The sequence below is a fragment of the Rhinolophus ferrumequinum genome, chromosome 10 (genome assembly GCF_004115265.2).
Source record: "Rhinolophus ferrumequinum isolate MPI-CBG mRhiFer1 chromosome 10, mRhiFer1_v1.p, whole genome shotgun sequence".
Taxonomy (NCBI): Eukaryota; Metazoa; Chordata; class Mammalia; order Chiroptera; family Rhinolophidae; genus Rhinolophus; species Rhinolophus ferrumequinum.
In genome coordinates this window covers 66,264,460-66,284,474 of record NC_046293.1, presented here as the reverse complement: position 1 = coordinate 66,284,474, position 20,015 = coordinate 66,264,460, and the positions used below count along the sequence as shown (strand labels likewise).

At 36.4% G+C, this 20,015-nt stretch overlaps 1 protein-coding gene across 2 annotated transcripts in view; it reads left to right on the top strand.

The window, feature by feature from the left end:
* The window catches only part of PTPRB (protein tyrosine phosphatase receptor type B), a 121,866-nt gene that overhangs the window by 51,203 nt on the left and 50,648 nt on the right, over positions 1–20,015 (top strand). For both annotated transcript variants that reach the window (XM_033116618.1, XM_033116619.1), the window contains 7 exons: positions 1,410–1,670; positions 6,371–6,637; positions 10,541–10,804; positions 14,475–14,738; positions 15,253–15,516; positions 17,455–17,718; positions 19,520–19,789. In XM_033116618.1, coding sequence (XP_032972509.1) covers positions 1,410–1,670; positions 6,371–6,637; positions 10,541–10,804; positions 14,475–14,738; positions 15,253–15,516; positions 17,455–17,718; positions 19,520–19,789 — 1,854 coding nt within the window. The remainder of the gene's footprint in view (positions 1–1,409; positions 1,671–6,370; positions 6,638–10,540; positions 10,805–14,474; positions 14,739–15,252; positions 15,517–17,454; positions 17,719–19,519; positions 19,790–20,015) is intronic.

The following is a 20,015-nucleotide window of genomic DNA, read 5'->3' as shown; positions in this document are numbered from 1 at the left end:
GCGAATGCTGATAGGAAGGTACCTGAAGAATTTTTGGCAACCCTAGACAAGCTGACTGTGGAAGAAAATTACATGCCAGAGCAAGTATTCAATATGGACGAACACTTCCTATTCTGGAAGCAGATGCCTGAAAGCGCTTTCATATATAAGGAGGCCAAGTCAATGCCAAGTTTCAAGGCTTTGAAAGACAGGATAACAGTCTTACCTGGGTCCAATGTTACCGACTACAAACTGAAACCCTTTGGGATCTGGCACAGTGAGAACCTCGGGGGCTTCAAGCACACCAACTAGCACACACGGCCAGGGTACCTCAGGAGCAGTAAGAGGTCCTGGGTGCCCCAGCTCCTCTTCCAAGATGCCCTCCGGAACTGCCATGCCCGCTAAACGAAGCACTGTTTGGAGAATACCATACCTTTCAAGATTTCACTTATTGTCGATAATGCCCCTGGACACCCTCCTTTTATTGGTGATCTTCATCCCAATATCCAAGTGTTTCCCCCCCAAACACCACCTCTTTGATCCAACCAATGGATCAAGGAGTTATAGCAGCTTTCAAGGCTTACTGCCTGAGGACCTCCTTGGCCCAGGCTCTGGCTGCAGCTGGGGAAGCAGTGATGCAGTTCTGGAAGGACTACAACATCGCTGACGGCTTCAGGAACCTTGGCTGGGCTTGAGGTGACGTCACCCCGCAGTATATGAATGGCATCTGCAAGAAGACGCTCAAGAGGTCTGTCTATGACTTCAAAGGATTTGCCAAGGACGAGGAGGTTGCAAAAATCACCAAGGCTGTGGTTGAGACAGGGAACGACTTGAACCTGGGTGTGGTGAGAATGACATCGAGGAGGTCCTAAAGCCAGTTCCTGAGGAATAAAACCTTTTAAAGCAATGGAAGCAATTTCAGTTCTTTGGATAATGGGACTCTTTAATCAAATACTATTATTGCGTACCATTATTACTTTTCCTTTCATGGACACATTAGTGTCCTTTGCCCAGAAATGAAGGAAAGAAGCACTTGTGCTTTCCAAGCTATTGGGGCAGCAAAAATACTCCTAATTCTCCCTAAATACGCAAACATGAAACTTTTCTCTGTGGTTTTGTGGATGACAAGATTGAATCAAATATTTTTGTATCATAGAATTCATAGGTAGTGATAAGCACTCAAAGTAATATGTGGTCAAAAATAAAAGACCCAGTAAAGTATTTTCCAATAGTATTCTTTTGAATCCTTATTTCTGGTTATGTTATATTTTAAGTTTTTTGTGATAAGCTTTTTTTCTTAATGTTCATACGCATTCAAAAGAAATGCTGAACTAGAACATTCCTGTGGATGGAAGAGAACAGCTCTCTAAAGAATCCTTGAGTGTTTTTGAGTCAGTCAGTGACCCATGTCTCTATTGTTTTTTCCTCAGTCCCCCTGGCTGTCCTTCAGCTTCGTGTCAAACATGCCAATGAAACCTCACTGGGCATCATGTGGCAGACCCCTGTCGCAGAATGGGAGAAATATATCATTTCTCTAGCTGACAGAGACCTCTTGCTCATCCACAAGTCACTCCCCAAAGATGCCAAAGAATTCACTTTTACTGACCTGGTGCCTGGACGAAAATACATAGCTACAGTCACCAGTATTAGTGGAGACTTAAAAAATTCATCTTCAATGAAAGGAAGAACAGGTAATATTCTTTACAAAGTTTAGGCTTTAGAAGTATCCTGTCTGCTCAATTGTTTAACACTCAATTTATAAATGTTCACTAAGTGCCTATTTGTACAGGGAATTGTTTTTTAGATCCCTTCTACTGTTCGTTTTCTATTGTACTAATTTCAGCTCTTGTGTTTATTAGTTCCATGTTTTGTTTTGTTTTTTACTTTGAGTTTATTTTGCTAAAATTGAAACAGAGCAGAGAACAACCTTTCCAAGGTGTTTTGCTGCAAAGGAGGGCAGAGAAATAGGGCAACATCTGAAAGAGAAAGTATGTTTGAAGGAAGGTTATTTTTTATGATATAATTTTTTTAAAAAAACATGTTTTATGTTGATGGAAATGTTCTAGAAGACAGAGGAATAATGATAATGTAAAGAGAGAGGGAAGAATTGCTGCAATTATTCTATGAGTAGGCAAGAGGTATTGAGATCGAGCACAAGTGAAAGAATTGGCTTTAGAAAGGAGCATGAGTAGTTTAGCTTTAGACTCAGCTAGGAAAAAGAATATATGGGTGCAGTTGCAGTAAATAGACAGGTGTAGTGGTGGGCAGTTATTTTTTGATAATTCTCATTTTCTAAGTGTAATAGGAAGAAAGGTCATCATCAAAGACTCACATTTCCAATTTATATATTATTATTGTCCTATATTTTATTTCTCTCTCGTTTTTAACCCCACAAAAATATAGTTATTATTTTATACAGCCAATGAATCCTTGGATTGATCCACTAATTTACCACCTTTTTCTTCATCTTTCCTTCCTGTATCTCAGAAGTTCCATCTAGTATTCCTGAAGAACATTCTTCAAATTTCTTTACTGAGAGTTTTTAGGGACAAACTCGCTACACTTTTGCTTTTCTGGGTATATCTTTATATACCTCTCAATCTTGAAAGATCTTTTTCCTGGGCTACAATTCTATGTTGAAAGTTTTCTCTCAGCACATTGAAGACATTCTTCTAGTCTTTCTAGCATTTATTGTTAATACTGAAAAGTCATCTGTCAGTCTAATTTCATTTCTCTATGGGTAATCTGTTTTTTATGATTGCTTGTAAGATCTACTCTTTGCCTTTGGTGTTCTGTAGTTTCACAGTAATGATCTGTTTCACAGTAAAGACTTTTTTGTTTAACTTGCTTAAGATTGTTAGGATTTCTGGATTTGCAGATTAGTATCTTTCATCAATCCTGGAAATTCTCATCCATTAGTTCCCTAATATTGCCTCTTGCCTTTTCTCCATTCCCTCTCTGTTCTCCTGCTGATATTCTAGAACATTATATAATATTTTCCGAGTACTTGCTCACTGGGCTAGGGTCTGGATAATTTCCTCAGCTCTTTGTTTTGTTTCATTAATTCTTTCTTTGGTTCGTCTAAACTATTTTTAAATCTACCCATTGAGTTTTAAATTTTAATTGGTATGTTTTTTACTTTTAAACATTTTCTTTGATTCATTTCTAAATCTGTTTTGTGCTCTGTTGCTCTTTAGCCATATTTCCATTCTCCTCCTTTATTGCTAGAGGCAAATTAACAATTTTTTATGTCTGATGATTATTATATCTGAAATCTTCAGGAGTTCAATTCTGTTGTCTATGGAGTTTGTTGCCTTTTCGTCATAGTGCTTTACTTCCTTAAATATTTGTGATTTTTTTTACTATAAACTCATATACTTTGGGATTATATTCTGTGGGAATTCTTTGATGCCTTGTTTGAAAGTGGGTTTCAGAAAGAATTTTGTTTTCATTTGAGACTTTCAGGTACACAGGACTACTATCAAGCCAGACTTATTTTAATCTAAATTGTCAACTTGAGGTTGTTTGACAATCCAGGTTTTATGAATTTGGGTTGCAAATTCACTGAAGCTGTCTTGAAGTTATGAATTCAGTGGAAACTTTTTTTTTTTTTAACCCAGTGCTAAGGAGTTGGGGTGATATGGGGAATAGAAAGGGAATAATTATTCCCTTACACTTAGACTGTAATGTTTCAGGATTCCAGTGTTAATGCAGGGGTACCTATGAGGTTCCACAGCCTGGGAAAGTCCTATACTTTACCTCCTCTTTCCTACGTAGATCCTATTTCGTAGAATCAAAGCTTAAATTTACGTTTGATGCCCTCAGGATAAAAGTCTGCTTTAGTGATTCGATTACCTCTCTCTCACTTACTTTTAGATCTCTGAGAATGTCTTACATTCTTAACAACTCAGTCATGCATTTACATTTTTATATTTTATCCAACACAGGTAGTTGTGAATATTGGGGGGATTTTCATGGTATATAGTCCACTATACTGCCAGAAAAGGAAGTCTAAGACATTGTTTTAGACTTGAGATCATTTTTATTATTCCCACCACCTATACTGCTGGGTCACATGGTCAGTGTATGTTTAACTTTGTAAGAAACTACCAAACTGTATTCCAAAGTGGCTGGGAATTTTTACAACCCCACTAAAAATGTATAAAATTTCTAATTCCTGCATATCCTCAGCAGCACTTAGTATTGTCAGGTTTTGTTTTTGTTTTTTTTTTTAATTATTTTTATTTCAGCCATTCTAATAAGTTTGTAGTGGTATTTCATGTGTTTTAATTTGTCTTTCCCTAATCACTAATGATGTAGAGCATCTTTTCATATGTTTATTTACCATCCATTTATCTTCTTTGGTGAAGAAAATATTTTCAAATATTTTGCCCATTTTTTTTTTTTTTTTGCCCATTTTTAATGGGATTTTGTTTCTTATTGAATTTTGAGAATTTTTTACTCCAGATATAAGTCTTTGGTCAGAAATGTGTGTTGATATGTTTTCTCCCAGTCTGTGGCTTGTCTTTTCATTAATTTATTAGTGTATTTTGCAGAACATGAGTTTTTAATTTTGATGTCCAATTTATCATTTTCTCATGGATCATGTTTTTGGTGTCATATCTAAGAAATTTTTGCTTAACACGGGTCACAAAGATTTTTCTCCTAGAGCTTTATAGTTTTTGTTTTTAAATTTAGATGCATAGTTTACTTTGAGTTAATTTTTATATGTGTGTGAGATATGAGTCAAGGTTTATTTCTTTACATCTGGGCACCTAATATTTCCAGCCCTATTTGCTGAAAAGACTATCCTTTCTCCCCTGAATTGCCCTTGTATCTCTGTAAAAAAATCAATTGACTATATATGTGTTGGTCTATTTTTGGACTCTCAATTCTGTTCTATTGATCTATGTGTCTATCTTTTTGCTAGTATCACACTGTCTTCATTACTGTAGCTTTCTAGTGAGTCTTGAAATTAGGTGTTAATCCTCCAACTTTGTTCTTCTTTTTCAAAATTGTTTTGGCATATTAAAATTCCTTTGCTTTACATATGAAATTTAGAATTAAAATTGAATCTACTCATCGATGTATAGTAATAATTTTTTCAGTTATATTGAGAAATAACTGACATACATCACTATAAGTTTAAAGCATAGAGTGTGATGGATTGATTTCCATATAATGTGAAATGATTATAATAGGTTCAGCTAACATCCATCTTCTCATCTAGATACAATAAAAAGGAAAGAAAGAAAAAAGGAAAAATATGTTCTCTTTGTGTTGAGAACTCATGGGATTTATTTTCAACAAATTTCCTGTACATTATACAGCAGTGTAAGCTGTAGTGTTCATGTTGTATATTACATCCTTATGACTTATTTTTCTTATAACTGGAAATTTGTACCTTTTGATCACCTTCCTCTAAAATTATATTTTTTTAATGAATATATTTGTATCTGAATCCAAACTCAACGAATTCTGAGGAGAGTTGTGTTAAGGGCCAATCCCTTTGATTATCATAATTCAGGGAAGAAGCACAAAGATGTATGTTGATCAAGTGCCAACTTCAATATCTGTGTAAGAAATTTGTTAATAGATAGGTTAGAAATCACAACAGTTGCTAATTGGGAAAAGGACGCAGGTTCACAGGTTAGACAGATCAGGCTTTGGACCCGGGTTAACTATTTGTTAGCACTATGATATAGCCTAAATTAGTTACATCTTGTGGTCTTTGGTTTCCTCCTCAGTAAAGGAAAAAATAAAATCAACTGTATAGTTTTGAATAAGTATCAAATAATATAATCTCTATAAAGCATAGAGCCCATAACTGGCACAGTCAGTAGTTGTTATTATTATTATTACTATTATCATATGATATTATTTTTATTATTGTATAATAATAATTGTCCTATAAAGAATGTGCCAATAAAGAATAAACCAATAATGTAGACTACAACCTAATCATCCGGTTGAAGGGATTTCCCAGTACCACCTGTAACAACCATCAGCTCAGGCAGATGATGTGGCTTCGAGTTCTCATTGGTTAGGGACAGATAAAATCACACTAAGTAAGTAATCTTCAAAAATAGCAGCCTTTCATTGAAAATTTTAAATCAAAACTACTTAATAGGCATGCGTCATCTCATCCTTGGATCTGAAATAATTTTGATTTACCATATAGGCAGTTTTTTTCATAATGGTAAAGTCTCTGTTGGGGAATAATTTGCCATATGCCACAGGAAATAGAGCTGAGAGTCTATAGCAAAAATATGAAAATATATATATTTAGCATTTTTCAAGACTGTCTCCATTTTTGACTCATTTTTGTTACACTTCCTTAGGGTGACTAAGTGTCATCTTTTTTTTCTTCTCTCTGTCTACTGTGTTTTAGTGCCTGCCCAAGTGACTGGCTTGCAGGTGGCTAACCAAGGAACAACCAGCAGTCTGTTTACGACCTGGACCCCGGCACTGGGAGACATAGAGTTCTACCAAGTCTTACTCATCCATGAAAATGTGGTCATCAAGAATGAAAGTGTCTCCAGTGAGACCAGCAGATACAGCTTCCACTCCCTCAAATCAGGCAGCTTCTACTCGGTGGTGGTAACAACTGTAAGCGGAGGGATCTCTTCCCGACAAGTGATAGTGGAAGGAAGGACAGGTAAGAGCACATGCAACCTCCAGAGTTCCATTTTTAAAACATTCTATAAAACAAATTTATCTTTGACCTTCCTAAAAGTCAAGTCCATCCGGAAGATATATATACCATCCAGAAGATACGTGTTGTTCTCCCAGGAATAGAAATTGGGGGAGGAGGGGTGGATGAGGGTAGGAGAGAATGAATTCTGCATTTTCTAAAATCTCCAATAAGTATGTCACAACCCCTAGAAAAACCTTTGTGATGACATGATAGTTGATGCCTAAGCGTATCCCCTCATTCAGTTAATTTACTTTGAAATATTTCTGTCCCAGTTAAGATAAACAAGTCAAGAGATTTAAAAATAAAAGTATATTCCACTCTCTTTCGTATTCCTATTTCAAGACATAGAAAAAAATGATCTCCAACTTCATTTTTTTTATTAGTCTCAGGTGTACAAAACAACATAATGATTTCTATACATCACAAAGTGATTATTACCTATTTATACATTGTTATTACAATATTATTGATAGTATTCCCTATGCTGTAATTTACATCCCTGTGACTATTTTTTTTAAATGATAGTTGACATTCAATATTATTTTATATTAGTTTCAGGTGTACAGCATAGTGGTTAGACATTTATATAATTTATAAAGTGATTCCCCCCCAGTCTCCAACTTCTATGGTCACAAATTAAGTTAATAAAATTCCTGAATTACATATATTTTCATGAGTAACATTAAAGAAGTACTTAATATTGTATACCACCTAAACAATGTTTCTTGACCTTAAAGAGATCACAATCAAATAGAGAGCTAAGTAAACAAATAATTCTCATATGGTCATATGTGTCAGACAGAAGCATGGCACTAAAGAAGGAAATATAATTTCTACATAATGCAAAGGAAGAACATAAATAAACAATATAAATTTTATATTCTAGCTTTTTAGAAAGAAAAAATAAATCCAACAGAAGCTTTGATAATTATTAATGAACTCAGAATCAGATCAGTGACTTTGCCTACCTAATTTTATATCATTATGTTAAGTTGGATTTCAGGCTCCTCCTTTTGTATTTCTAATGCTCAGATTCTGAGTATCAGCTGCAAGCATCATAGATATGTATCCTTTTTTAAATTATGAGTCTTATCTTAATGAACCCAAGGAACATAAACTTCATTAACTCTCCCAGAAGAGCAACTAAATCACTGAAAAGATATTTCATAATTTTGGTAGACATTCACTGATGTATTCCCATTTTTCTCATTTTGTAGCAACTGACACTGTGGCCTGCCTCCTTCTTCCTGATACCTTCTTTCTTCTCTTTTAGTGGTTCTTGGCACCATCGATCGATGTAGCATAATTGGAGTGGGGAACTGAAAAGCTTAGCTTGGGAATCAGGAGGCCTAAATACTGGTCCTAGTTAGGCCATTAACTTATTTTCTAAGCCTCCATTTTCTAATCTATCCTCAGTATTCCACCCCAACACTAGGTATCAGAGTAGGGAAGAAAACTAAGAAAGTTGAGGAAAGAAGTTGAAGAGGACCTTGTATCCATTTATTTCCCAGTGAGTTGCAGTTGTATTAGTCAGGTTAGACTGATTACTTTCTGCCTACACAACTGTACAATGCGGTTGTTCCTGATTGGTCAACTCTATTGGTTGGTTCCTCTCCACACAGTAACTCAGGGATCCAGGCTCTGACACCTATGGCTCTCCCTTCATCTAGACCCTCAGAACTCTCTCCATTTCTTCAGAGAATAGTGATAATGGGGAAAAGGAAGATTACCAGACGTGGAAGTAGATACATCACTTCCACCCACATTCCACTGGCAAGACCACACGTACATAGCTATACTTAACTGCAGGAAAGGCTGCAAAATATAGCCTAACTGTGTAAAAAGGAAATGGTCTGGTGAACTAGTCAGACTCTACCACACAAGTTAATTCCTATTTTAAAACACCACAAGGGCTGTCCAGCTTACTGTGATATACTGAAATAGTTTGGTGCCTGCGTCACTTGAAATAAGTTGGACTTGTAATTAGTTGTATACCTATATTTTAACAGAGGGATCAGAATTTGACCCACATTATATGACAAAAGTGTGCAAAAAGGAGACAAGAAGTCCTTTGAAGAATGATAGTAAAGTTTTGAGGAAGAGGGCAATATGAATAAACAGAAACATGAATTATTTTACTTAAACAAATTGAGTGCAGACATTATCATGAGAAAGGAAAAATGGGATACTATTTGAGAGGTGCTTGGATTGATAACTTTTGTACACATTATATTGTAAAAAATTTTGTGGCTAAAGCCTTGATAATCATTACCATCTACTCAAATTGCTGAAATATTGGTCAATGCTGAAATAATTTTGAAAGATTTTCTCATTCACTTATATTTCCATAGAGTTAAAACATATAAGCCCTCCTAGCCGAGATAAGGTGGCAAACTATTTTAAAGTAAATATGATATGCTTAACAAATCTGATTCTAACCTGAGAAAATACTCATTCTAAAGGAAAAACAAATTTTATATGTGAATTTCTGTTTTTGGCAAAACTTTTGATAATTGTATCTTTTCTAATAAAATGTTGCAAATATTTCTAGCAGTTTTGAAAAACAATTCTTTTGAGAGCATACAAGGGATATACAGATGGTTAAATGGATGAAGGGAGGGAGTGAGGAAGGAAGGAAGGGAGGAAAGAAGGAAGGAAGGAGTCATTAAATAAATACTATGCTTAGAAGTTCAACTTTATATCTAGCAAAATGTCCATATACATGGAGCAGCATTAGCAGAGTTGTTCAGTAGGGTGCTGTTTATAATTTTTGGTGATGGATAAGTGCTTGTAAGTGTAAAGAAACTTTGGAGCTTAAATTACAAAGTCAGAGGATATTAGATTAGAAGGATTCTCAGAGGTCATCTAGCTGAGTCCCATCCATTATATGTGATGTATTAATATTGACAATTATGAAAATATTTAGCTGAAGTTAATCACCTAATGATGAAAACCGTAGTGCAGTTCATATATACTTTAGGATTATTCTGATATTCACTATTGGCACTACTATTTACCGTGCACTTATTTCTGATACACGATACAACTCTTACTCAATACCACAGTGAGTGATTTGCAGACTATTTCTAGCCAGGAAGCTCCTTAGAGGCATCCACATCTTTTCCATTTTGTATACTTGGCAAAAAGTAGGTTCTCAGTAAATGTCTGTGGCACTAAACCCCAATTAAAATATAGGCAAATGATATGGTTGACATCAGAAAGGCCATTCTCTCCACGATAGCTCTTTCTGCGCACAGTTGGTGCAATCACCATCAGACTTAGTGTTTCCAGGATAAGTGTTTAGGTTTATTTTTTTTGGACACTAGAGGGCAGGAAATGCTTTGCAAAGGAAAAATGCAACCATTCTAGTTATGTTAGTTATTAGACTCCCCAGGCATAAATAACTTCATCACAAGAAGGTCAAAGCTATCCCAAAGTCTAAGCTTTTTAGAAAAGCCATTGCATTCTTCACTGTTTCTCTCAAACATCTTTGCTTTATTGATGAGTTTGGTTCAAACCAATTCATTTGGATTGTTATGTTCGCTCCCTTTTCCACAAAGGGAACCTCGTGACACATTTACCTAAAAATGCTTCCACTTAAAATACTTTATGAACCAGCAACATCATAAAAATGCAGTAGGGGCAACCTTGTATTTACGAGGCATCCAAAAGGCTGCCTTGCATTTTTATTTTGGTTATCCTTCTGATGAAAGGACACTCAGCTTCCACAGCAATTCCTTGACCTCTTAGGTAATCAGGTTAGATCCCCTGAGTCAGGACTGTTTTTGCTGATCATGATGGATGATTCGAACTTTTCATTGTGCTTTTCTTTTAAAAAATATTCTTCCCCTTTTAAAATCACAGTCCCTTCCAGTGTGAGTGGAGTAACGGTGAACAATTCTGGCCGTAATGACTACCTCAGCGTATCCTGGCTACCAGCTCCTGGAGATGTGGATAGCTATGTAGTGACACTCTCTCATGACAGCAAGGTGGTTCAGTTCCTGGTTATTGCCAAGTCTGTCAGCGAATGTTCCTTCAGCTCCCTCACCCCAGGCCGCCTCTACAATGTGACCATAACTACAAGGAGTGGCAAGTATGAAAATCATTCCTTCAGCCAAGAGCGGACAGGTAAGTCTGTAAGGAGGTTCAGGCTCTGTAAGAACCAAGGGCTGTGTGGCTCAGGGCATCATACACCTGCAACAATTCTGCAATGATAGGATTCAAAGCCATTGAGATCACAAGATTGTTGTGGAGTCTTCATATTTCAACTCAAGAAACTCCTTATGCGAACAGATATTACCTTCTGAGTAAGATGAACACCACTTACATGGCCGCAGTTCATATTACATTCAAACACAATAATACACATTTCTGTTTAGGGAATACTTTTTGGTTGCTAGACCCTGGCTTTTCATGTGGTAACCACCTTAACCTTTACAAACTTCTTATTGAGGTAGTTGATATCATTCCCATTTTACAGATCAGAAAACCAAGGTTCAGGGAGGTTAAGTAACTTGCCCAACTGTTTAACTTGTTAACAGTGCATGTCAGATCCTAGATTTAAACCCAGTTCTGATTGACCACAAAGCTTATGCAGTTCTCTGTCCTGAAATCCTCTTCAAATGTCTGTTGGTCAAGACGACTGTTCATCGTTTTTCACACAAGGTGAAAATGTGAACCCTCATAGTTCTGGGGCCAGGAGCAAAATCTTAGCAAAAGCAATGAGTGCCAGGTCTCCCTTGTGCAGGAAAGGACTAAATTTAGAGCGCTAGCACTTCCCTACTGTACTTAGGCTTTTGGGGTTCACATCTGAGATTTCTGCTCAAAGTTGACATTAATATTTTGTCAAATCTTTCCTGCTGAGCTATGGGTTGATATTTGCATTTAGAAATGTCAGTTTTTCCATGAGGATCTGGGACAATTAACAGCATCCTATTACCTCGCACAGGGTCTGGAGCCTAATCGGCACTCAATAAATGTTTGATGAATGAGAAATCAGAAATCACTGTAGATCAGGGTTTTTCACCTGGTGCTCCATGGGCAGACTTTAGGAATGTAGTAATCCCCGACGTTGCCCATGAAGTTGTTGGGAATACAGAAGGTATGTACATTTGGTGGGAGAGAGAGTGCATGGTTCTTATCAGATTCTCATAGTAACTGTGACTTGAAAAAGGTTCAAGAACCACTGATTTACATTGTTACATCATGCTGCATTCAAAGTGTCTGTAGAATGATCTAATCTCACCTCAGCTAGACATAAAGTCCCAGAGAGAAACTGGTTTCTCTGAGGTCACATGGTTGACCAGTAGTCAAGCTCAACGTAGCCCCAGTGCTATTCCCGTTACGTCATGCTATCCCTGAAAACACTAGGCAGGGATATAGAGATAATCCCTACCGTCAAATGATTTAAAGTGTAATTGTACTGACAATCACAGTAATGACTGAAAAGCAGATTCCAATTTACAGAGCAGCCTTATTTCAGTGTCTTATGTTGATCAACTTGGAGCCTAAAATTAAAGGATATGTCATCCAACTACTAACTCCTTGCTTCCTTTTGGTGTCCATTCATGAATATTTTCTATCCATATAACCTTCATATTGCAAGGCCTTTTGCTAAGATTGTTTTTAAATGCAATAAAAGTGATACTTTTTTCAAAACACCCTCTTGACTCTTTACCAGAATGAACTTGCGTTTGGCACATGACTAATTAAGGCAAACCATTACCTCTGACAAATCAGTTTAACTGGAGAGTCGTGTCTGAGTTGTCCTCTTGTAGATTTCAGCTGATTGTCTCAATGCCCTTTTCCTTTTCTAATGTTCTTGTTCTACATTTTGGGTGAAATATCAATATTTCTAATTCTGTATCACATCATCTCACCATGCAGCAAGACAAGTCTTACAAATTACCTCCAGTTCCACCTGGAGAGCCCCTTATTGACTTGACATGGCATTCAGCCTGGTATTTCTTCCTGTAATAGTTGCTTTGCTTTCAGTAAATTGCTTGAATCATTTACTTTTCTTAGTCCATGCAGACAACGTCACTTCAGAATTTCTTCTCCTTAACTCTGTGATGACTAAATTCTAGCAACACTGTAGTTGTTTCCAGGTAAATATCTTGAAGAAAGCATACCTGTCTTTGCATATCTGTGGTGAGATTTATTCCAATACAAAAACTAACCAGTATGCATAAGCCAACAAAGGAAAGTAATACAACTCGTAGGTGAGAGAAGCATCATGAAAAATGTAGCTTGAAGGCCAAACTATTGGCATTTCTGGGTCATTTCATGTGTAGAGAGCAAGTGGAAGAAAAGACTTGGACATAGGCGTGGGATGTGATCAGAGCAGAAGCCCCTGAACATAATAACAAACACAGACAGAGGCTACACAGACCTAGAGGACACACTGATATTGGGATAGAAATTTAGTGCCCTGGATCCAAGTTCATACCTCCTTCCAATGCTCTTTCTCGTTGATATTTATAATATCCACTTAGAGCCAAATAGTAATGACTCTATGATCTACTGTTGAATTAAAATACAGCCCCAAATGAAAAATTAGAATATCCTTAATATTATGCTCTAAATACAGAATTGCCTTATTTTAAAATGTCCCTGTGAACAAGCATTTATTGACTGATTAATTAATAAATAGAGGAAAAAATCATGAGTACACAGAATTGTTTGTTTGTTTATATATTTATGGGGGAACCTCAGGTGCACAAAATTGGATTCATCATAATTCTTGGTTGAGGAGACCATGCATCAGTTACTACTTTTATTTATTTTTTTAGGCGTTTAATTTAATTTGGACAATTAATAATTTTTAATAATTTAATGTGTACATGAGAAAGCACTACCAAAACAAACACTAGGATCTTGGCAATAATCTATGTTAAATCATGTGATTCCCACCCCACTAATCCATCCCAAGGTAAACATCAACTTTACTCCTATTTTCCTCTTTGTTCCTTTCCATCTTGCATATTTTATTACGTATGTAGTCCTAAAATTATGGGTTTTAAAATTTTTAGTCATTTTAACATTATTTTAAAAGGCATTTTTTAGCAGTATGTAATCTTTTAGGACTTAGATTTTTCACTTAATTGTATATTGATAAGATTCATTTATATTTTCTGTTTTAATGTTAAGGGCAAGAAACCCGCATTTTTGTGTTTTGAGTTAAGAAGAAATTAATTATGACTGCTATTTACCACTTCATTCATCCAATATCTTTTGGATGAACATTCTCTCTCACATTTGGTTTTATCAGCTTTTTAAATTTTGCCAATCAAATGGATGTAAAATGGCATTTTGCCATGGCCCTGACTTAAATTTCCTTGATCACCAATGATGTTGGACATCTCTTCATGTTTCAATTAATCGTATGTGCTTCCTCTTCTTCCATTTTCCTTTTGGATTGTTTATACTCTTCTTGGTGATGTTTTATCATGTCTTGAATCACCAAGGTATGCTGGAATTATTAATATCATTGCCATCAGTCATAATAATCATAAGTTATCATGTTTAATGTTCCATTTTGTACATGACACTTTGTGTAGGCTAACAACAGGATTAGAATTAATTCCTCAGGTTCTGTTAAAAGATCCTTTTAATCACTCCAACTATTGTAACAATCTTTCCTCTCCAGAAATTTGTGCTCTAAAGGTTTAAGATTTTTCTTTTAAATATCCACAGTAGATCTCTATTCATTTTTTCTAATTGTCCCAGGTTGCCATCTGTGATCAGCTGCTCACTAAGAAATAGTAAATCTTTAGCCGTTCTCTGTTCTCTTTTTCAGTGCCTGACAAGGTCCAAGGAGTCAGTATTAGCAACTCGGCCAGAAGTGACTATTTAAAGGTATCCTGGGTGCATGCCACTGGAGATTTTGATCACTATGAAGTCACCATTAAAAACAAAAACAACTTCATTCAAACGAAAAGCATTCCCAAGTCTGAAAATGAGTGTATATTTGTTAAGCTAGTCCCTGGACGGTTGTACAGTGTCACTGTTAGTACAAAAAGTGGACAGTATGAAGCCAGTGAACAAGGGAATGGGAGAACAAGTAAGTGGAAAGATTGTAAAATTTGATGGTCGGTTGGGACTTGAAGGTCATCAAGTAAATACTTACTTATCGGTAAATTATATACCCATTAGTCTTACTTAGAGGTAACATCATTCAGCCAAGTCGTGGCCAACAATTACAGAATATGTGTTGGAAGATAAAAGCAAGCATAGTGGGTGAGCTAGAAGGCCAAATGTCCCATTTTTAATTCCTTATCCTCCTGCATCGTGACATTTGAAGTTCTAGACTTTTTGTTTTATCTTATGATTGATATCATAACTCATTTTATAATTATATTCTACCAATATTTAACATATAAGATTTATGTCAGAAAGAAAACTACAGTTCAACAGTTGCTTCCAATTTCTCTTGTTTAATTATGCATGAAGTAGTTAGATGGTTTATTTGGGGAAGGGAGATGTATGCCAGTTCCTTGGATGTGATTTATAAATGATTGTGTAGGTAAACTCTGATCAGTTCCTTTCCTGAAGTGTCTCCTAACATTCCTCCCTAGTCCCAGAGCCCGTTAAGGATCTAACATTGCGGAATAGGAGTACTGAGGACCTTCACGTGACTTGGTCACGAGCTGATGGGGATGTCGACCAGTATGAGATTCAACTGCTCTTCAATGACATGAAAGTATTTCCTCCTTTTCACCTTGTAAATACTGCAACCGAGTATCGATTCACCTCCCTCACACCGGGGCGTCAGTATAAAATTCTCGTCTTGACGATCAGTGGAGATGTCCAGCAGTCAGCCTTCATTGAGGGCTTCACGGGTAATTGGAAATATCACTCTTGAATTTCACTAGTTATAGTAGTGCACAGCTGGCCCTTGAACAACATGGGTTTGAACTGCTCAGGTCCACTTATACGCAGAATTTTTTCAATAAATATTTGAAAAAATTTTGGTGATTTTCTTACTATACTGTGAAGCAATTATATAGATTGCACTAGGCTACCATAACAATCATATTGCTGCTTCTTCATTACCAATGGGTGAATTATTATACCTGTAAATAAATATGAATTTCTTTTTCACATTATCACATTATCTTTTCATTTTCTTTTTGTGTTAATAATACGTATAGTACCTATAGTGTTTTGTGTCATATAAGACAATATTGATATAGGTACCATAATTTGCTGTGTATAATGGGCACTTTTTTGCCCAAATTTATATGGAAAAATAACGATGCACATTATATATGGGTAGTACTAGTTCCATATCTATATTAATGCTTTTAATTCTTGTATGCTTGTGAGTTAAAAGTGTAACTCTAGAAATCAATAACGATATCCTAATGCAAAATAATTCCCTGGAATATGATAGTTGGTTTTGTTGAACTTACGATGAATTTGCAACGACAAAGAGTTCTTGTCCTTGTATGCTGCGTAAATATCGTAAATTTGTTATTGGTACATGAAATATCTTGTACCTTGTAACTGTTCTTGTTTTTTGTAATTATTTGTTACATAAAATATTTTGTACCATAATATGCTAAAAAATAAATGTTAAAATTTCTTTATAATACAAAAAACAAGTACCTAAATGTAAACAAAAAAAAATTTGAATTAAAATACTAAAATGAAAAATTTTTTTCCCTGAAAGTTTGGGCCAAAAACATGGGTGTGCATTATATACGGGAGCACATTATGCACAGCAAAATACGAATTGTCTGTCTGACAGACAGACAATTCATCTTGTAAACAGACAACATAAATACAGTACATTACTATAAATGTATTTTCTCTTCCTTTTGATTTTCTTAATAACATTTTCTTTTCTCTAGCTTACTTTATTGTAAGAATATAGTATATAATACATATAACATAAGAAAATATGATTGAATCAACTGTCTATGTTACTGGTAAGGCTTCCGGTTGATAGTAGGCTATTAGTAGTTAAGTTTTGGGGAAGTCAAAAGTTGTATGTGCATTTTCAACTGCACAGAGGCAGGGGTCCATGCCCTAACCCCCGTGTTGTTCAAGGGTCAACTGTATTTATCAAGTTGGGTAGCTGCGCATTTTGGTTGAGGATTTGGAGGTGTAAAAGGGAGATGGTGAGAAGGGAGAAGGTTATCTTGATGGTGACAATGATGTTGTCCAAGCTGGATTAACAAAAGTATGAGGTAGGGGAAGAAAAAAAATACTGTTGAACTGATGTGAATAACTGGTGCTGTGAGCCATACAGATTAAGTATAAATATCTCTGTTGATTGGGTATCACTTTTTTGGAACTCTATTAATAATATTGCTATAATAGTTAATGTTTATTGACAGTTTCCTATAAACCACAGCAAAGCACTTTACACATACCTTTTGTTCAAGCCTCACAACTGTTTGGGCTTGTTACTATTATTATCATTACCATTTTTCTGATGAGGAAACAAACTCACAGATGTTAAGTAGTTTGTCTGTAGTCCCCCGGCTACTAAATAAGAACCAAGACTTAGACCAAGTCACTCTAACTAGCCTCAGGTTCTATTATTGGCATTGTTCATTTCTACTCACTGGCCGTGATATCCCTCTGAACTTCTCCCATTGACTTCAGTTCAGGCAGAAGAGTCAGAGAAAGATGATGGTAAATTGATACCCGTTTTTTTCCATGTGTATTCTTTCAATGGATGCCAAAACATACGAAGCACAAAACCTTTTGTTGAAATTTCCACAGCTCATTCTCTAAGTGATGACTTTTAAATTTATTTTTTCTTTTAGTTCCTAGTGCTGTCAAAAATGTTCACATTTCTCCTAATGGGGCGACAGATAGCCTGACGGTGAACTGGACTCCTGGAGGGGGAGATGTTGATTCCTACACGGTGTCAGCATTCAGGCAGAATCAAAAGGTTGAGTCTCAGACTATCCCCAAGCACATTTCCGAGCACACGTTCCACAGACTGGAGGCCGGGGAACAGTACCAGATCGTGATTGCCTCAGTCAGCGGGTCCCTGAAGAACCAGATAGACGCGCTCGGGCGGACAGGTAAGAAACCACCTGGAGAAGGCCCAAATTGTTCTCCATAATGGGGCAATGAATGGCCTTGGCTGTTCACAAGTTGAAAATATCTAGATTGAAAACCACCTAAATATGTACAATTCAATGTGGTTTCAAGAGGCTTTCTCATATTTTTTTGCATTTTTCTTTCTTAGTAGAGATTTTCAAAACAAATGAAAGGTAATTAGAAATGAAATCACCTGAATAAATTTTTAAACTTGCTAAAGGATATAAAATTTTAACAAGCCCTGTTCTATATATATGCATTTTTCAAAATTTCACACCTTTCTCGAAATTCCTTTTTTAAGAAAAAAATATATAAATATATATATGTTTACACATATATATATATTTCAATCACATGTCAAGCACTATGCTAGAAAATGGTGGTTCAGTAGCAACAAAAAACCCCTGATCTCAAGAAAGTTATAATCTAGAGAAGGACTCAGAGACATAAAAAGGCAATTACGGTACAACATGGTTAAGTGTTAAAATAAAAGTAGTTCTGGGGTGCTCTAGGAGCAAACAGGAAGAATCAGGGAAAGCTTCCAGAAGGAAGTAACATTTAAGCAGACACGAAGAAGTCATCCTGATGAAGCATATGTTGACTTGGTTCCAGCAGTAAAAGCACAGGCCTCAAGTTGACAGCTTAGCACATTGAAGGAGCCACACACTATTTAGTATGCTAGAATAAAGAATGTGACATGTGGCCAAGTAAGTAGATGGACCAAATCGTGCATGGCTTGTATGCCTTGTTAAGGTCTTTAGGAATGTGGAGAGCCATGGAAGGGCTGTCATCATGGGCATGCGATGAGAGTATGCCAGATACAATGTGCAGTTTGAAACTGCACAGAGGGAAGGAATCAAGGGGACTGGTCAGCAGACTTGCAATAATGTATGCAAGAAATGATATTGTCCCAGGGTAGTGGTAATAGTGAAGGAAAGAAGTGGAGAGATCCAAGAGGAATAAGATTGAGGAGACAGAAATTATAAGACTCATGATTAACTTTATGTAGAGGGATGAGAGTGACAACCCAAGTTTCTGACTTGGACCAAGAGATAGAAACAAAGAACACTAAGGAAGTTATGGGAGGGGGATGAGTCCAATTTGGGCATCTTGAGAGTGGGGCATCTGTGGTACATCCAGAGGGAGATGTCATTTGCAAAAATAGAAGAGAGAGCTGACCTAAAGTTCAAATTGGAGAGTCATCGCTATATGGATAACAGTTCAAACCATGGTAGTGGATGAGATCTCCTATGGAGATTATGTAGAAAGAGAAAAAATACGAGCCTAGGACAGAAAACACTAACAAATAATACTGTTTTGCCTTTAACATCAAGAGCCATAGTACAAACCCTGTTACATACAACTGCTTAGCTCAACGCTTGAAATTTTGACTTGAATTAATCTTGGGAATGAAAGTCCAAACCAGCAACATAATTCAGTCATCCAAACTATGTTCATTGAATGTAAATTTGTTCAGCATTTTCCCACTTTCTAGATACATAGATATGCATCACTCTGCATCTTTATCAGTGTTACTGTCACTAATTTTTCTATTTGTTTGATTTCAAGATCCTGCCTAAATTCCAAAAAAAAAAAGGGGGTGGGAATCAAAGCAGTTATACTGATAATTCAGGCCAAGAAATATTTTCTCCTGAGGGCACACAGAAAGTGTCAGGGCAATAACGAGGCATCATCTTCTATCTGCAGTGGATTTACGAGAGCTTTTCTCAATTGGTTACTTTACCCTAAGTGATGGAACTTGCTTCTCTTCTTTCTTTGCAGTCCCAGCATCTGTCCAGGGAATAGTTGCAGACAACGTATACAGCAGTCATTCCTTAATAGTAAATTGGCAAAAAGCTGTTGGCGTGGCAGAAAGATACCATATCCTGCTGCTCAGCGAAAATGGGATCCTTCTGAGTAACACATCGGAGCCAGCCTCCACTAAGCAGCACAAATTTGAAGACCTAACCCCAGGAAAGAAATACAAGATACAGGTCCTGACTGTCAGTGGAGGCCTCTTCAGCAAGGAAGCCCAAACTGAAGGCCGAACAGGTAATTCACACAGCTTGGTGTTTTGTATGAGATAGCTCCTTGTCTGCTATTTCTTGAGAACAGTAGCCTCAGAGGGACGAAGCAAAATTGGGAGGTGGTACGTTATTTCTTGACACGGTAGGAACATTCTCTATGATTTACCACTTCCGTGTCAGTAGGCCTATTCACACAGCCTTCAGCCTGCCACACTCCAGTTTAGATGATTCATCAAAACTCGCTCTTTTAG